Source organism: Notothenia coriiceps, unplaced genomic scaffold (assembly GCF_000735185.1).
Source record: "Notothenia coriiceps isolate Sejong01 unplaced genomic scaffold, NC01 NC01_scaffold00024668, whole genome shotgun sequence".
In the NCBI taxonomy this organism is placed as follows: domain Eukaryota; kingdom Metazoa; phylum Chordata; class Actinopteri; order Perciformes; family Nototheniidae; genus Notothenia; species Notothenia coriiceps.
In genome coordinates this window covers 425369-443961 of record NW_011357369.1, presented here as the reverse complement: position 1 = coordinate 443961, position 18593 = coordinate 425369, and the positions used below count along the sequence as shown (strand labels likewise).

Below are 18593 nucleotides of genomic sequence, written 5' to 3'. Positions count from 1 at the left end.
ATGATAGTGTTGCTCGTGGTTTGTTAAAAGGTCCAGTTTAGATACTTTATAGGTTTACATCCATCATCGTCTAATGACCTATTTGATGAAAAACACGCGCTCGGGTGACAACGGCCCTGTGCAGCCAACTTCGCTTTGTAATTGCTCCCATATTAAATATAGATTTTTGTTTTGATATCTTGTGAGAATTCCTTTCTGTTGGTCAAAATTGTGATAGAAGACATGGATGCAATGGCAAAAGCTCAGGAGCGAGAAAACTGGAGGGGAAATGGGAGAAATGGGTGGCGTGGAGGTGTTGACAGTGAGGTCTAAGGAGTAGTATTCAGCTCTGTTATAAGTATTCAAATAATACCCTATTACTATTATTATTAGTAAAGGTAAGTAGGTATTATTGAAGAAATATGCACTTAACTACTCAACAGTAAAAGTAGTCATTTTATTGATATTCTTTGTACATGATATGAAAGTAGCTCACATAGTAATTGAATATAACTTATTTTAACAAAATGTAAGTATATACAAAAAGAATGCATCAAGTTACACAAATTGGTGCTTTTGAATCCTCTGAGTAGCTAGTAGCTAAAGCTAGCAAATGCAGTACTGAATAAAGTATTCAGATACTTCATCCACTCGTAAAAATGCTACATTCCAAGTAAGATCCTGCATTTAATATGATATTTAAAAAGAGTGCACGTATTTGTGGGGTTAGGAAGTATTAATCACTATAACCTGTCCACGCTGTATCCTTCTTGCACTTTTAACTGGACACTCCTGTTGGCACGAGCCATTAAACCATTGAAGGCCACACTGAGATTGCTTTAGATTTAAGTATTGCATTTAACTTGTAAAGGAATTGGTGGCCCTCCATTGACCCGGCAAGCTTTAATTGGGATTGTGCGAGTATTGATTGTAAGTGGCTGGGCGAATCTTGAATTACAGCCTGATTAGCTTTTAGTCGGCCCTTTGCACCAGCCAGTCGAAGGAGCTCAATGTCATTCAGGTTGGAACACTTCAGCGGACACTTGACTACAGGGAATCTTGTTACTTCCTGTGTAAACAGGAAACAGCATGTATTTAAGGAGGGGAATGACAGATCTTCTGGCAAATGTACGGTAGTCTTGCTGTAATTTTCCCTCATGGTCACTTTGAGAAACATCATAACTGAGCATGTGCCTTTTAGATATAGGCATATAAGAAATGCATTCTCCTTTATATCTCTCCTGTCCTGATCGTATCCACATTGTATCCCTCGTTCTCTTCCTTTATTGTTACTCAGCAGAGATGATGACCTCTGTATGGTTTGGATGGGAGCAGTCACAGGAGCGATGTACCTTTTTTTTCTCTATTATGAGCAGCATGGTCCGAGCCCTCCAGGCACCCAGCCTCAATATCCAGCGTCTGTACCTTCAGACACTCTGCCGTGGATCTTCAGCTTTTACCCAGCCTGCCTGTATGTCTCATTACAAGTCGGTAATCTGGAGAGGGCAACAGAAAAAGTTCTCATCAGTGTCAGTCTGAGATATAGATATGGGCCGGGTAACAAATGGCCAAATGCACAGGCAGCAGAGCAGACCATCAATAAAGCAATTTCTTGTGTCATAACAGCCACGCTTTTCCTAAAGCCAACCTTTCAAAACTTTTCCCTCTGCAAATCGCTGCAGCCCCACCATTAGAGTCCTGCCTTGTGAATTTAATGGATTCCGTACAAATAATATTCCACCATAATGGAAAAGGTTGAAGTCACTGAAGACAGATGAAGTCATAAACACGTATAATTGAGAATCAAAGACCGATAAATTTTAAACTGCTATCCATTTTCTCTTTTTAGATGATGATCTATGTCAGCACAGCTCCCGGAAAATGGAAGAGATTATGGGGGAAATTATAACAATAAATTTTCTAAACATACACCTTGATTATGCTTCGATTTTTTGGAGGGGTAGAGGGCAAGGGAGGGGGGTTGGAAAGAAGGCTGGGATTGCTGAAAGCTTGCTGGCTAAATGGCACCATAAAATAGGTTCCCTGCTCTTTGCCTGCAGAGCGTAGGCATGCCTCGAGGTGTGATACCCCCCCCCTCTAAATGGGGGAAATGAATTGTGTAATTTATTGCAAACGTGCACACAGTGAGATTAGATCAGCATATCCCATCAAAGGAACAACAATCAATCAGCCTCTAGTTAACAGCTTGAAACACATAAACCAGGGCACCTAATGGCTTTCCAATTTAACAGATTGATAGACTTATCCGGTCCTAAGGGATGAATTAAGAAAACCGGGTACTTTCACACAGGCACTGGCACTTTTGACAGGACCTTTTACCCCCTTCTAGCTTTTTTTTTACCATCTTTGCTCCTGAATATAGAGATAAGGTTAACCTGAAAATAAAGAGAAAGTCAGTTTTCCCTCTTTTATTTTTTTTCCCTTTTCTGTTTGAGGAAGCACTCCACAGCTGATTTGTTATTCAGATGAGGCGGGAGTGGAAGTGTGTCAGATGTGGAGAATGGGCTCATTTTAATGACCTGATTATCGCGGGTCATTTGGAACTGTGAAACCAAGGGAGCTATTCAGAGCCACTTTACAATATCTAAATGTGACCCGGGCAACCCATTCAACCAAATACGTAGTGAAAGAAAAAGAGGAACTTGTTTGTTTCATGACTTATTAATCACATAATTCACTCGTGAAAATTAATCAGCGCAAACAAATATTAAAGGAATAGTTTGAAATGTTGGTAAATACACTTATTCTCATAATTGCCGATATAGCACTAGAGTTTTCACGGTAGAGATGTGGATTGTGCCAGCAGCAAGGAGGCTTAGCATAAAGACAGGAAGCTTGGGCTTATTGCCTGCATGCTTCTATCCAAAACTAAAACAAAACGTTGAATTTAAATAGTTAATATTGTACCTTTACTTTGTGCAAAGACAAATATTCAAATTGTATTCGGATGCACTGGACTTCTGTTGGCTGCTTTATGCTATGCTATGCTATGCTATGCTATGCTATGCTATTTCTACTGGCTTAAGCTACATATTTACTGTACAGATACATTTGTGGTATCAATCTTCTCATTTAACCCCTGGCAATAAAAGCATGTTTACCTAAATGTTCTATTATTTGTCTAAGTACAATCTTTTTTGTATGCAATATTTGTTTACATACGTTTGCCAGATCATTCTGTATCTTATTGTACTGTACCCTGACATAAATGAATGAGTAGTTTTGGGTATATGCACAAATACATCTTTAACACCAAATGTTTCAAACTAAACTGACTATACTGAATCATGATGTCCAGGGAACAAATCAGTAGGTTTTAGTAGTGGAGCTCCCCTTACTGGTGGCTGAGAGCCCCGTTGGCAGCACAGCCTGGTTAAACCCTTACTGAATTATGGTGTGATAACTCAATGCTGGGACAGGGACAGGCTACTATTTACTCTGAGCTGCAGAGATTCAAAAGTTGCTTAGCACCACAACAAGGAAAAGTTCAGAAAGTCTAAGAAAATGTTCGCAATGTCCAGGCAGAACGCAAACAGGCTTCATAAGCAGATACAACTTGTACCACAAGGTAAAAAAGGACTTAGACGACGTTATCCCGTACTGTGAAACGGTTATTATATATCAACAAAAAAACGTCAGAGTAATATTTATATGATATTTCTGAAGGGCCGGAGACTATTCACTACTTTGTTCCTGTGTGTGTGAATGCAGTGTTCGAATCAGTTCTTACACAGGTTTACTTTTAGACTGTTTGAACTCAATCGTAGACTGAAGTGCATCGGAACAATGGTGTTTTCAAAACAAGTAAAAGGTCGGAAACTATGAATTTTTAATCTGAAATTAAATACATAATTTAAATCAAAGAATGTGAAATGTCAACCCGAACAGAGAGAATTTCAAGCATTCTTAGAAGGTTAACCGACTGTACTGTCCTCTTAAGAGCTTGGCTACAGACCCAGAGCCTTGACCCAGGACACTAGTGTAATGCACACTCTGTGTCACTATATTATCTTGTCTACATCCACATCGACAGACAGCTGATCTCTCTGCGTCACTGCATAATTAAAGGAGCTGTTGGTATCAAGGATGTGACCCTGAAGGGATGAGAAAGTGTTACCTTAGACCCCCACGAGCCGATCAGAGTTTGTGGGAACCAGACGGGGTGCATCCACGGGCAGCAGACAGTCTCTGAAGCGGCCCGTATCGGATGAGACTGATGTGTGCGCTCCACTACAATGTGACACAACTCTACATTAAAAAAGGAACCAGATCTTATCGTCAGGCTACAGCATGTGAAGGTCTGAGGTCAATGTTTTGTCCCGTCTGCGACAGTTCAGGAAATGGATTGAGATTCAGCTCATGGGTTAGAAATGGGACAACATTGATTACTGATAGATCACTAGATCGGCTAATGAATTCGGGGCACATTGCTTACCAATCAAAACTAATAGCACTTAAGCTGTTTCTGTTTTTCCATTGGCTTAGCAGAACCCCTGCAGCTATCGGACTAACAGTGTTCAAAATACTCCCAAATTGAAGAAGACAACAAAGGAAATGCCCCAAAACCGAACAGGAACAAGACCATTTCACTCAACAGAGTCTCACACTGCAAGTCACAGAACAAAAATGGTGTGTTTCCTATTTGACACTAATACTTGGATCCTCCCCGTGGACGCAACTCCGCTGACCCTCTTGTTTGGTCTGCGAGTGTAACAAGGAACGAATGATCACAAAGAGTGCCCAAACATGATTGCTCCCCTCCTCATGACGGACAGTAATTGGTGTTTGTTTGCTCTCGTTTCTCCCTCTTTTGTGTCGCAGGGTGGTAAAGAGTGCTATTACTGTCAGCTGATTAGTATGCCTCTTACAGCAGCTGTCAGGACCGCCTAATTAGAGGAAACTTGAGCAGAGTGACAAGAGAGGCACACACAGAGACATAGACACACACATACAAAGACATACACATGTTATTCGCAGAGTGTGAAGAACTAGACTCATTACCTCGGCCATGAAGGTTATGTTTTGGTTCCTTTCTTTTGTTAGTTTGTCTATTTTATCAGCAGGATTACAGAAAAACTGGCACACTTTCGGGGAAAATTGGTGCTAGGTCATTCATTTTGTGAAGAAGAAGTGGATACAAGCATTATTGCTCACTTTAGGGAACATTTGGCCTTGGTAGACGTCTGTTCCCTCCAAGTTGATCCTGTTAAGCGTTAGAGGCACATTTAACAGAACATCTCAAGTGGTTGTGTGATTATGCCCAGAGCAGAAATAGACTATATTAAAGGGGACCGATCATGCGAAATGCACTTTTGTACTTCTTTTGTACATGAATATGTGTCCCCGGTGTTCCAGGGAACTCACCAAGTGTCAGAAAACACAACCCTCTCTATTTTCCTCCATACCCAAATCTCTTAAAAAGGGGCTGCAACGGATCTGATACAGACTGATCCAGATTTGAACACTTCTATGACGTCACAGAATTGGCATTATGGCTATTGGGCCAACTCCACCAATCAGGAGGAGACAGCCACGGACATTGCCGTTAGAAAGCGCTGGAGAGGCTGTAGTACATATGCCAGGCCTGTAGATGGTGCTGTTCTCACATAATCAGCCCATGCAAAGACAGTGTTAAATTGAGCGAAATGAGGAATGGCTAAAATGCATGATCTGTTTGGTATTTTGAAAAATAAAAAGTATAAATATGCCTTATATAGGTATGGTCCTACACTATATTATTCAAATATAGCATGATAGGTCCACTTTAACATCTGTTCCATTGTGCTTCTTGATAAAAAAGTGTTTAGTGAATGATAACTATTTTCTTCCTTCAGTTCAGTAACAATCTGAAACCCTTTATATATCCATTAGCAATCAACACATGACATAAAGAAAAGTCAGACAGCCTTTCAAAAAGAAGGAACGCTATAATTCAGTCAGACTACCCTGTTCTGAACACCATAATCACCAATGTGTTACACTCAGTCCAGAACATATGTCTCAGGAGGTACATGATGAAATGTGTCCCTGTAATGCAGCCATTTAAGATCCTTTCTTGAACGTTGTTAAGAGCACTCTTACATTTAAAAGTATATTCAAGTCAAAACAACTTTTATTCTTCAGCTTGCGAGTAGGCTATTCACTTAAGCTTAAAACAGGTTGATAAGTAAGGGCCCTGTCTGGACAGAACATGAATATAACATAAATGGAACCTGGAAGCTAAATCAAATGCTATCCAATCATAAAATTAAATAACATTCATCTGAGGGATATCATCATTTTCTTTCAGTTTAAGTAAAAATAGAAAACATACGAGGCACCAGCATCATTTCTTAATGGCTCTGCTCTTCTAATACATCAAGCATTCACACTGAGCCCTGACAACGCTATATTCCACACATCTTAACGCACCCCAAGGTCCTCAGGGCACCAGGGAAAATTAACCATTTAATAGCAATAAATAACAGATTCTGACTCAAGGGGACTTCAAATCTCTCTCTCTCACACACACACACACACACACACACACACACACACACACACACACACACACACACACACACACACACACACACACACACACACACACACACACACACACACAGTAATAGAAAATGTATATTGTTGGATTAGTAAAGAATATGAATACTTCCTTCAATGGTTACCAAGAGGGATTTGGATCCCTACTAAAAATGATTCTTCTCTTTTTTTAGACTTTTCTTAATCATGCAGGGATGCTCTGGAATTGTATTTTCTGTCAATGCATTCCTATTAATATTTCTTACTTATTTCATTGTTTCTGGTTTCCTTTCCCTCTCTGATGACATGTTCTGTTTGTTGGTCAAAATGGAGCATTGATTATTTGTAAAAACATAAGTGCAAATCAAATCAACATTGCACAGAGACAGATGGGAGCTGCCTACCTGAGCACACGCAGGAAAAAGGGGCAGTTATTGACCAATTGATCTGATGTGACGAAGGGGCATTCTTTTTCCTGCAGCGGAAAGACCTCCACTGTAAGGCTAGCAATCACTCCCCCACCTTTCCTCCAACTACAACTACCTCTAACACCCAAATGTGTCCTCAATCTCCACTCGAACGGGCCCAGGTATGCAACTTTTCCGTCAGCACTGTTATGTATTTGGCTTTCTATTTCACTTTAATAGGGGAGAAATTGGCAACATATTCTTTTACAGCCCCCTGGCACCATTAGAAAGCCTGCTGTCATTTGGATTATTTATGAAAAACTATTTCATGCTTACTTACATTTGCCGCTTATTTTCCCCCAGTGTGACCTGCAGCAGATTTAGTTCCATTTCCAAAGCCTTAAAGCCAATTCTTTATATCTGCAGGTCAGCCTTCTCGATTGAGTCGAGATTGAAATACCAGTGTGTAGTGGGAAAGGTATGGCAAGAGGAAACCAGAGGTATTTTATTGTGTTGAGGGTTACAGTAAAGAGAAAAGGGAGGGGAAGCAGAAAGAGGGGAAACGATCGAGGGGTGAAGGCACAGGAACGGGGGGGATTTTTAGGTGGATGTAGAACAGAGACACCTGCAGAATAAAGAGGCCGTGCAAAGGCAGCAACACAACTTGAGGAATGAACGGGCAACAAAAATCCAGCTGCTCCTGAGCAGCAAAGACAACAAAGACCGGCCAAGAACTGAGTCAGCAAATAGGTGTTGAAAGTAAAAACAGAGAAGACATAAAAAAAGAAAGCGCTCTTAAATCCGCAAGATTTTATATTACATCCAAAAACATGTCAAATGCCGTTGCCTGAGAGGTGTTTTACAAGGTGTACAATGATAAACTTTGCAGGGGGGTTTTGTTTGTGATTTTTTCTACCACTGTGTTTCTGGAATCTATACTCATATTCTTGTCTGTACAAGAAAATTGGCAATCTTTGTCTTTCAACACATCAAATAAATCAAAATAAACTCCCCCACTAAGGAGCTCGACAGGCCAGGACAAAGCAGTCACACTCCCCTTTGCAGCATGCATCTATACTCATAATCCCATACAGTAAGAGATGGGGTCTTTCACTCCCCATTGCACACAGACGCACACACACACTCTTTTGATCTGGGTTTGGCCTGGGCTTTATACAGTGACCCTAATAAACCACGGCGTGGCCGGGCAGGTTTGTCACTGTCACAGGTAAATGATGTAATTAATGAGTGTGTAGCGGAGTGAATGGGAGCCAGGGTGGTAGCTTTTAAACACCTCTCCAGCTGACTGGGTTTGGGGAGGCCCAGCTGGACACAGCCAGCGGATCGATAGGGGGTCAGGGGTCAGTCAACCCTCCCATTATGGCCCTGGTTGCTCCCATCATCGTCTGGCTAACGATGCCTGCAGGAGGGCGAGAGATGGAGCCGCTTCAAACTGAGGCTGCTGTGTTTCTGGGGCTGAAGCTGAAACTCATTTCTATGTTTGTTTCTATACTATTGTTAATGTGCATATACAAGAACATGAGGGAGTCCCCAACTGGCTTTACTGTGGTTGGAGACCCTCCATGCTCTGGTATTTAATAATGTTGTTGCCTAGGTCGAATCACACTTACAAATTGAAATATTATGTATTTCCTTGCATTGAAATCAGCATATACAACTCAAACACATCAACAGGATCTGCAGTTACGGCCTCCGGTGATGTCACTAACTTCAAAAGGACAAACCGAACAGCAGGGCAGCAAGGGTTTATGGTCTTTGTGGTTTCATTATTAACTGTGAGTCTACTGAGGTGCTTTTTGTTTGTTTTATTTTGAAACTTTTGTCAAAAAATATAATGCCTTGAACTGTATTTTGATATTTTAGTCATGAATGTAATTCCTAAGTATGTTTACACTCAAATAATTGAAAGCTTTTCAAAGCTCATTAATCTAAAACTCCCCCCACATTCGCAACACCATCCATTTCAGTCTCTTAGACTCAATAGTCATTCCAGCAGATCCATACAGAGATCAAAATGAAACAGCAGATTTTAATTGGCCTCACATATCTTGGATCTTTGAGTTTTTCCTCCCGTAGGTGGCCCGAGGAACACAGCTAACAGTTGTGTTCATGTTGTTGCTAATCATTAATATCACAGCAGGGGGAACATGGGAAATCGTTCCCAGCCAGATTGGGTTGGATCAATACCCTTAAAAAGGGCAGTTGCCTAATCTAAAACTTCCCTCAAATTAGCGGAACTGTCCAATTCAGAGCGCTCTTTGCCCAGACTCAACAGCCACTCCAGCAGATCCATACAGAGATCAAAACTCAACAGCTAATTTAGAGTGTGCTAGAGTTGTTAGTGCTGTGAGCTCCCCGAGGAATACTGGGACCAGTTTTGTTCATGATGTTGATACATTATTAATATTACAGCAGGGGAGCAAACCGTTCCTGGCCAGATTGGGTTTGATCAATACCCTCAAAAAGGCAGAGAAGTCTCATTAATCTAAAACTTCCCTCACATTAACAAGACTGTCCAGTTCAGGCCCCTCTTTACTCCATACACAGATCAAAACTACAGCTAATTTAGAGCTGCTTAACCTGTGAGCTCTCCAAGAAATACTGAGACCAGTTTTGTTCATGATATTAATATATTATAGGGATTTTTTTTTTTTTAAACATCCCTTTGAACATAATTTAGCTTTGTAAAAAACTTGTTTATTTAGTACCTTTTCAAAATATGAACATGAAGGAGTTGAAAAATGTATTTTACCTTTAGGAGGTCTGTAATTCTGCCATTTAAAATAACAAAAAACTCACTCAAATTCACAATTCAATATTTGCCAATACAATATTTGTAAACTGTTGAAATAAAATGAAAAGGCATGACAACAAGATGTAGTCGTTCTGTATCATATCATTAATTCAGGAGTTTTCTTTACATACATCTTATTTTAAGTCACTTCCGGTGAAAATAAAATGGGAAAAAAACATTTAATCAAAAATTCCAAAAATGCAGGATTTGATGGATGTTTTATGTGAATGTAACTATGAATGTCTTTGCATTTGTTATTTTTAAAATCCTTTAATGTATTCTTTTTGGCTATTTTGACAAAACAATGAATTGATAAATTAATCTACAAACTAATTGGCAGATTTATCCATACAAGTAATCGTAAATTGCAGCCCAAAAAAGAAAAAAGGACCTTTGTTTTGTTTCAGTCAGAAGCATGAAAATACGGCTGAAAACACGAGCAGTACTAGATGTGAGCAGACATGCGGAGAGTTGATACTCCTGTGACCCGTTGAAGATGTGCCAGTGGACGCACTATATTATCTTCCTATAGACAGGCTAATCCATTATGAGCCCTCTTGCGGTAAGAGTGAAATGCTCGTATTAGGGCAACTGTGCGTTCAGAGGCATCATTCAGGACAATGAGCTATAGCCAGAGAGTGACAAGCTAGAAAAATGTCCCCACTTTTCAGGCTGTACAAATGACGTTTGGCCACGATAACTCACAACTGGACACTTCATTTCGAGTCGGCAGCGAGCTGGCCAGTCAAAAGCTATCATACCATCTTCTTTATTTGTGGCCCGTGGTTTTGGTAGCAGGCCTATCAAATAAATACAGCTAAAATGGCACTTCAGTCAAAAATATTGGCCAATTCTTTGACTGCCGTGACTGGGCCCGGATGGCAACCTGTTTCTGATGGAATAAACCTTTAAGAGTCAGGTGGTCAGGCAGCCAGTATCCATCAAGCCCAGCAGCACTACGAGTGTTAGTTTTGGATATATATATGCATGTGAATAAGAGTGACCAATGCTGCCAATCCCGTGGAGCCATTCCCAAAGCATAATAGTCAAATGAATTGATTACCAATTTATCATTGGGGAATTGCTTGCTTAGAGGAGTAATCACTCACCGATAAAGAAGAAATGGCTATGAATACATTTCAAGGATGACAATCTTTGAGGAGTAATAGTATAATTTGTCACTTGTGACAGTCTATTTGATTGTTCTCGATATTTCAGCCTGGTGGAATATTGGACAGAATCATGACGAGTTGTCAGAGCCAAGCTGAGGTGTGTGTGGATGCGTCGAGTGGTGCTTTAATACGGTAATAAGGCAGTCAGAAGAACACTTACACTTCCTAAGGTGACAGCAGCTTTATCGCGCATCGCCTCATAAAGTCCCATCATATCTGCTCGCCACTATTATCAAATGGGTGTTTAGCGTGCCTCTGTGTGTCCGTGTGTGGGTGTGTGAAAGACACAGAGAGAATGAGCGAACAACCTGTGTTTGTGTGTGTGTGCTGAGGGTAATGATATGAGAGCACAAAAAGATCAGCATGAAAAGTGAGTTGATCCTGGGCGAGGGCAGCAGCACCACAAAGACTCTGAGCTTTTTATAAGAAAAATAAGCCCATCCTCCCTCACTGAAGGGAAACATGTCTCTTTCTCACTGCTATTCCCTCCTGAAGCCCAGACAGCTGTGGTCAAACTTAGGTCAATAAAAGGTCTGTTTGTCCATTGAGTTGCCAAATCTATCAAAAGATGAAAATTTGCTTTAAAGGAGAGATAGAATTCAGCGGGGAGAGAGTGGGTCCTTTCTGTGAGGCATGCAGGAAATTAATCAAGGAAATGGGGTTTTTGGTGTGCCTATATCAAATCTAATCTATCCTTTGTGCACATGTAGCCGGCTCCAAGCCTCACCAATCAAGAGCGACACACTGGCTTTATGAAAAGCCACTTGTTCCCTGTATAATTGGGGGGTCTCATTGCTGAGTTAAATGGGAGGTGGAGGTAGAGGGAGGGGCAGTCTTGTTTGCCCATGTAAAGTGTGATCCAGATAATAGCATTCTCATCAAAGGCGGCAATTACATTCATTACAACGGCGCGAGGCGCGCCTGCAAGGAAATTAAGTGGTGAGAGGAAAGAAAAGCTTAATATATACCTCCTTTATCCTATCCCCCACCTCTTGGTTCTTTTTCAAATGCTCCTCGTGGAGCAGGAGACCTCAAGAAAGAAACAGTCTCAGTAGGAGAAGAATAAATCTTGTCAAAGTCCCCCTTCACCTTTCTGCCTCCAAGAGGCTCCTGTCTACCGTTACTATGGCTGCACTTGTCTAGGATTAAAAAGCTTTTCCAGGAGGGTAATCTCTAATGCAGCTTTTACACAGGCCCAACAAATGACACCAAGTCTTTAAAAACTGCTTAAGACCTTCTCTAAATGAAATTCCAATTTCTTTCAAGAAAGGAGGAGCAAATCAATTGTCTTGTGTGGCGTTAAACCACAAACAGCCTGTAAATCAAGCGGTTAAGAGGAGAAGGGAACCTTTTCATTCAGGCCTTTTAAATGTGAATCAGAGCAAGTGGATAACACTGCAACCTTCTCAAAGACAGGTGTAGTCCCAGAGCCCATTCTCCATGAGCCTGTGTGTATATTCAAACTTGCTCATATTATTTAGATTAGTCTTGTGAAGGTTTCGAGTTCAAGTCAGGCCTTTACAAAATGTTAAGTATATGAGTAATTGTGTCAATTGTGTCAACATAGACAGAAATGTTGGATTAGTGGGTTTGATATACTACAGCTACAGTTTCAACACAGCTGAAGCCATTTATATGCAGGTTTCCATCAGTGTGACCAACGCATTATTGGGTGTAAATGCCAGCCTCAGTAAGCCCTATTAGAGTATTACCTGCTCTCGGTCTCATTAATAAATACTCACTGCCCTTTAAAAGAACAGCTTAATATAGTGTGCGGTGGACATGTCTTTAATGCAGAATTACATTTAACCAATTATTCCCCTTAAGTATATTAAGTCTTAATAAATCTGCCCTTCATTATAAAAGCTTCATCAGTTCTTACTGCATGTAATGCTTAGTTGGAAATACAACATAAGAATATTGTATTAATGATTAATAATATAACATAAAACAAAACTATTGAAACATAAGAGAGCACAGGGAAGTGTGCACTTTTTCTCTTCCATGCGACAAATCATTGTGGCTGTGTGTAAATTATTCAACAGGATCTGGCCCTGGTGGAAACCTGAGCATAATTAAATTGCAATAAAATAACATTAGTTTGGACAGGCTGTTAGAAGGTGATGTAATTGGCCGCTCACTGTGGTCATGGTTCAACTGATGGGGTCGACTGTCATGTCTTCCAGCGCTCCTGTACATGCTGTCCCCGGGGACTGGCAGCTGACAGACGGGACTCTCTTCCTGTACATTGAGCTCTCCATGTCTGTGCAGTAATAGCCACGTTCTGTGTAATCTTGATAAGTCAGAGAAAAAGCCCTACTAACAGTACAAGCCTACATGTCTAAGCTTTGTGTCCTGTATCATGTGGAGCCTCAAAACAGTGTCTGGCAGAATGGGAAGTACCTGTTTCACCACTGAGTCATGTGCGCCATCTAGTGTCCAGATGTTGAAGTGTACACACATCAACATGAAGCCAGGCCGCAGCAGGTGTTCATGCAGGACCAAGTTTACCTGTAAAAAAAATGTAAGAAAAGTAAGTTAAAATTGTTGAAATTATCTAAATGGACACACAAACAGCTCATACAGATGCCAATATTACTACATAGAATAAAGTGTAGTTATTAGGTAGATTAATTTTCAACAGCAAACATGTGACTCGTGTTACAAAGTAAAGAATTACCTTGTCTACATTAGTGATGGAATACTATTGCTCTGACAGTAGCAGGTGTAACGAAGTAAATAGATACCAGAGCTCGGTCGTTTATCATTTTCAACTCAATGGTTTTCCTACAACTTTGACACAAATGGGGCAATGCGATCTTCCCCAAGCGCTTACTTGTAAATTATTGATTGTGATAAAACATGAATGAGTCAATAGCTTTTGAAAGTAATGCAATTGTTGTGCCTCATTTACCACTAGTGCATAATTGCAAACTGCACATCTGAAAGTCTGTCATGTCACTGATGTGAGTAGAAATGCTAAGTTAACTTCATTAGTTTATTAGTTTGTAAGAGAGCAGTGTTTCAATTCAATATGTCTGTGAAAAAAATACCACTGAGCTCGTATGTGCAAACAATGACAGTATGAATCCATAAATCACTAATTCCCAATATGCTGTCCAAAAAAAAGTTCCTTCAGAAATAAACCCTTACATTTAAAGAGCAGATACCAACCAAAATGTTTGCATTCATCAGACTTGGTTGAATGAATTCTGAAAATAATCAGTAACAAAGTTGCATAATATTTAACAGAAAGGCAATTAAACAGTGTATCTTTCAGCGGTGCTAAAAGTATCTAATTTGTAACCGATGAGTTTTAGCTAACAAACAAATGTTTGTTTGTAGACTTTTGGAAAGCACAGCTTCTTACAATTGTTTAAACCTACTTTAACTCGACGCCTTGATACAATTCCAAAACTTGAAGTCTATGTTTTAAAAAATACTATGTTAATTATAACTAACTGTATCTTACCCATACTGTGATCCGTTTTTAGGCCTTGACGGCTACTAACACTGCCGGTTTTCTGTGTCAGGAGACCGAATAACCGGCAGGTAAGTTCGTTGTCGATTCATTGTACACTTCACAAGCATTGGATAATAATATTTTGTCGGTTTCATACAATATATTCAACTGTATCACTGTTTTATGTCAACCCAAGTTAGATCGTTACTGATAGGAACCTTTCTTCGCAGTTACATCGAGTTTTTGGCGGGAATGATTTCACCGACGCACAGTAAATGAACTTTCACCCTGCCTTTTTGTTTTGATTAACAGGTTGTCTTTTCGCGTGAATTGAAGCAAGCACCTCGGGTGAAAAACCCCATAAAACAAGTGGCACTCATTGGGATTTACTGAAACGCGTACAGTCTGTGTTAATAATGACCGTGTCGACTTGATAGCGGCGCTGTTGTTGACAAAGATGCTTTTCTCTCAAAGATAAGCTAACGTTAGCTGTCTGGTAGCGTATCTTTGGTAACAACATGACGGTGATGGGGAGCGGTGTGTAGGAGCGACCGACCAGACATTGGATCGCCCCGATTTCCTGCTTGTCAATCACACATCTCCAGGATTATCATGTCTGTGTGTCTGGACACAGTCGACACGGCTTTCTAAACCAAAACAAACAAAACTGCCTTCATCTAACCAAGTTATCTGCATGTGGTCTTTAAAATTCAGCTATTGTGATACTGTGACTTTTTCAAATAACGTCTTAGCTACATTTTTCGGACCTCATGCCAATTCACTTACGATCTTCAGTAATTAAAGTCAATACGTGTTTGTAGTGTTGGGTATTTTCATCACTTTCTTTCAATGGGCGAAGAAAAGCCAGACACGCTTGACTTTGTGAAGGATTTCCAGGAGTATCTGAGCCAGCAGACCCAGCATGTCAACATGATATCAGGCTCTGTCAGCGGCGTCAAGGAGGCGGACGAGCTGCCACCAGGTAACCAGATATCTGTCTTTTATTGTTAACATTTTTGCAATATTCAGCAGTTGTGTCTGGATTTGGTGGTATTTGATACAGTTTTATCTAGACCAGCAGCTGACAGATGCACCTATACGTATTATGTGATATCTGACTTCAAATATCTAGTTATCAGGCATGGTCATCTACATATTCCTTCAATAAGTCTATGATAAATCGGTGTTTCAATGCATTAATGCACAAATGTTACTAAAGTATAATACGATATGTTATTTTACAACCAACAGGAGTGACAGCTGTAGGATTGAGTCTAAAGCAGTTATAGAGGTCATTAAAAAAAAAGAATTCCATCCTAAATATTTTTTCAGTAGATAGTTGAATATAATTAGATTTTGTAAGGGGTGACATTTCATTTTTATAAAAGATCCTGCTTATGTGCTTGTGCAGACTGTGGTCAGAATGGACTGGATCACCCCTCAGTGGAAATGTCTCTGGAGGACAGCTCAGGGATCTTAGTGGATGGTTTTGAGAGGACCTATGATGGAAAGCTCAAGTGCCGCTACTGCAACTATGCTACCAGAGGCACAGCGAGACTCATTGAGCACATCCGAATTCACACAGGTAAGTGATGATACTTTAGTTTCAGGGAATGTCATTGACATTGTTTTGTTATTAAGTCTGTGTTTCTCTTTCAAACAGGAGAGAAACCTCATCGCTGCCATCTCTGCCCATTTGCTTCGGCCTATGAGCGCCACCTAGAGGCCCACATGCGATCTCACACGGGCGAGAAGCCTTATAAGTGTGAGCTGTGCTCTTTCCGCTGCAGTGACCGTAGCAACCTGTCGCACCATCGCCGTCGACGCCACAAACTGCTGCCAATGAAAGGTGCGCGCTCACTCTCCCACAAGAAGATGCTGAGTGTTTTACAGAAGAAAGCCAGCTCACTGGGCTATGGCCGCCGGCTCCTCATCAACTTCAGCCCCCCTTCTATGGTGGTGCACAAAGCTGACAATGTGAACGACTTCTCCCATGAGCTGCCCCACTTACGCCAAGAGTCGTATGATAATCAGGGTCGCACAATCGACGATGGGCACTCCACAAATCACCATCACCAAGACATGGTTATGGAAAACCCTCTGAATCAGCTGTCCACCCTGGCAGGCCAGTTGGCGAGTCTCCCTTCAGAGTCCCAGGCCCAGAATCAACCCCCCATGTCTCCAGGAGCAGAGTCTATCGTTGATGAGAAGCCTTTCCTCATCCAGCAGCCCCACCCTGCCACAGCTCCTGTAGTTGTCTCAGCCAGCATGGCCCACGCCTCCTGCTCGTCCCCAATCACCCCAGAGCCCAGGGGCCCCCCCCACATCACCTGCAGCCCTGGGAGGGGACCCTGCAGCGAGCACAGTGGGCGCACAAGTACCCCCAGTGTCTCCAACAGCCAACCCAGTACGCCGGCCCCAGGCCTGTCTGTCCCACTCCAGGACCTCCACATGCTGCATCACTGCCAGCACTGTGACATCTACTTTCCCGACAACATCCTCTACACTATCCACATGGGCTGCCACGGCTACGAGAAACCATTCCAGTGCAACATCTGCGGCCACAAGAGCAAGAGCAAGTATGACTTCGCCTGCCACTTTGCCCGCGGACAGCACAAGTGATGGAACAAAAAACAACTTTTATTGGACAGCCTTGTTTTATTAATTCCATAGTTATATTATTTATTGGTCTTTGACTTGGCCTTGATGTAGCCTAGCCTTTGAAAGTTGTACTTATAAAATGGCAACATTCAGATGGTTTCATTTTGTATACCTGTAGGTGCCCATTCAAGTGTATTATGAGGGGATGATCAGTGTTTTCCACTGGTTGAGAATGTATTTGTAGTAAAGGAGGGATTTACATTTACACACTGTTGTAAATCAGAAAAAAAGATTCTCTATTTAGCTGAACCAATTCACCATATGTTATGTAATAGACGACCAAATTCCTAATACATGTGAAAAGAAATTGCCTTTTGAATTTTTAAAATGCATAACTCGTGTGACCTTAACCTTTCACATATGTAATTCCAATGCGATACCATGCAACACTATGGTAGCTGACAAAAAAAGCCTTATGAATTACCTTAGAAAAATGGTCAACATGTTCCAGGTTTGGGATTTAGAGTAAAATGGCTAAAACACGGACCGAATACAGGTGTGATCTTTTTGGTATAGGAAAAGATATCACACATTAAATTGGCTTCCACTTTTAACAGCATGTCCCTTTTTAGCTAAATAAAAATACATTCTCAACCCTACTGGAGCTATTTCTAAAGGTTGATCGGATGTTATTGACACAGCAGTGAACCTGTTGGCCTTGAGTGATTTTACTAAAGCCTTGTTGAAATTATTTCATTATTTAGTGCATTACTTCTATTTCTTTGCAGTGCCTGACATAGTCACCTTAATTGGTCCAAGATACTGTATAGAGGACTGTTACTTCTTTACATATTAATAGATATTATTACAATATCCTGTTTCTACTTAACGTAAAGGGCCTGGAACCTTAGAAAAAAGTGTGGGCCTTTGTAATTATTTGTTGGTAGCCATGATTTGTTTTTGCCAAAATCCTGCTCCAAGATTGCTGCTAAAAAAACGTTGGAATATATTTATGGCATTCACAGTAAATGATGGCCAACGTTTGTAACTGTGGTTTGTGATCTGATTTGTCAAACTACATGTTGTAGACGTCGGGAGTTCCTTCACACAGTGCCCTTCCTTGACCAGCATCATGGTCACATCACTTGTTTTTGTTTAAATGGTTTTGTATACCGCCGAGGATCTTGGCTAAATCGATACAAGAAGTTTTCGGTACAACGAATCTTCTGTTTTGGTTTTTTGGTCATGGAAATTCCTGGTTTTTTCTTATTAGAACGACTTGACATCGTCAATAAGTGACGTTTTGTAGACGGAAAAAAAACCTGGTGATTTTTTTTAGGATGGTTTTGGGCTTTAGAGGTTTCGAAGGTCTTTATGTTTATTGAGTCATTTTATAAAGGTCTTTTTTCGTGAAATTTCCTAGGCATTTACTATCTACCTTTAGAAACAAATAGTGTTCCCGATTTTTGAACCTTTGTAGGGGACAACGATGCACCCGTTTAAGGACTTTTGGCACAAGTGGGTACTCTATGTTCTGAAACCCACTAAAGCAGGATTTTGTGCCTATATTCCACTGAAGTATGTTATAGTTTTGTAGTCTTGCCCTTGTCTGCGAT

General features: G+C 40.8%; 1 protein-coding gene and 1 long non-coding RNA gene across 2 annotated transcripts; one reads left to right on the top strand and one right to left on the bottom strand.

Moving 5' to 3' along the window:
- Window positions 1-415: 415 nt before the first annotated feature.
- On the bottom strand, window positions 416-14575 carry LOC104955503 (uncharacterized). The gene is made up of 3 exons (XR_799457.1): window positions 14386-14575; window positions 13317-13424; window positions 416-1475 (listed from the first exon to the last, which is right to left on the bottom strand). It is a non-coding gene; the product is annotated as an uncharacterized lncRNA (long non-coding RNA).
- A 96-nt stretch (window positions 14576-14671) lies between these two features.
- ikzf5 (IKAROS family zinc finger 5) lies at window positions 14672-18145 on the top strand. Its single transcript, XM_010782835.1, has 3 exons — window positions 14672-15358; window positions 15788-15961; window positions 16040-18145. The coding sequence occupies exons 1-3, from the start codon at window positions 15226-15228 to the stop codon at window positions 16996-16998; spliced, it is 1266 nt and encodes a 421-aa protein (XP_010781137.1). The 5' UTR covers window positions 14672-15225; the 3' UTR covers window positions 16999-18145.
- The last annotated feature ends 448 nt before the right edge of the window (window positions 18146-18593 follow it).

Coding starts and splice junctions, on each gene's coding strand:
- ikzf5 (XM_010782835.1), top strand. CDS start 15,226: ATGGGCGAAGAAAAGCCAGACACGCTTGACTTTGTGAAGGATTTCCAG. Junction 15,359..15,787: donor GGCGGACGAGCTGCCACCAG/GTAACCAGATAT, acceptor GTGCTTGTGCAG/ACTGTGGTCAGAATGGACTG. Junction 15,962..16,039: donor GCACATCCGAATTCACACAG/GTAAGTGATGAT, acceptor TCTTTCAAACAG/GAGAGAAACCTCATCGCTGC.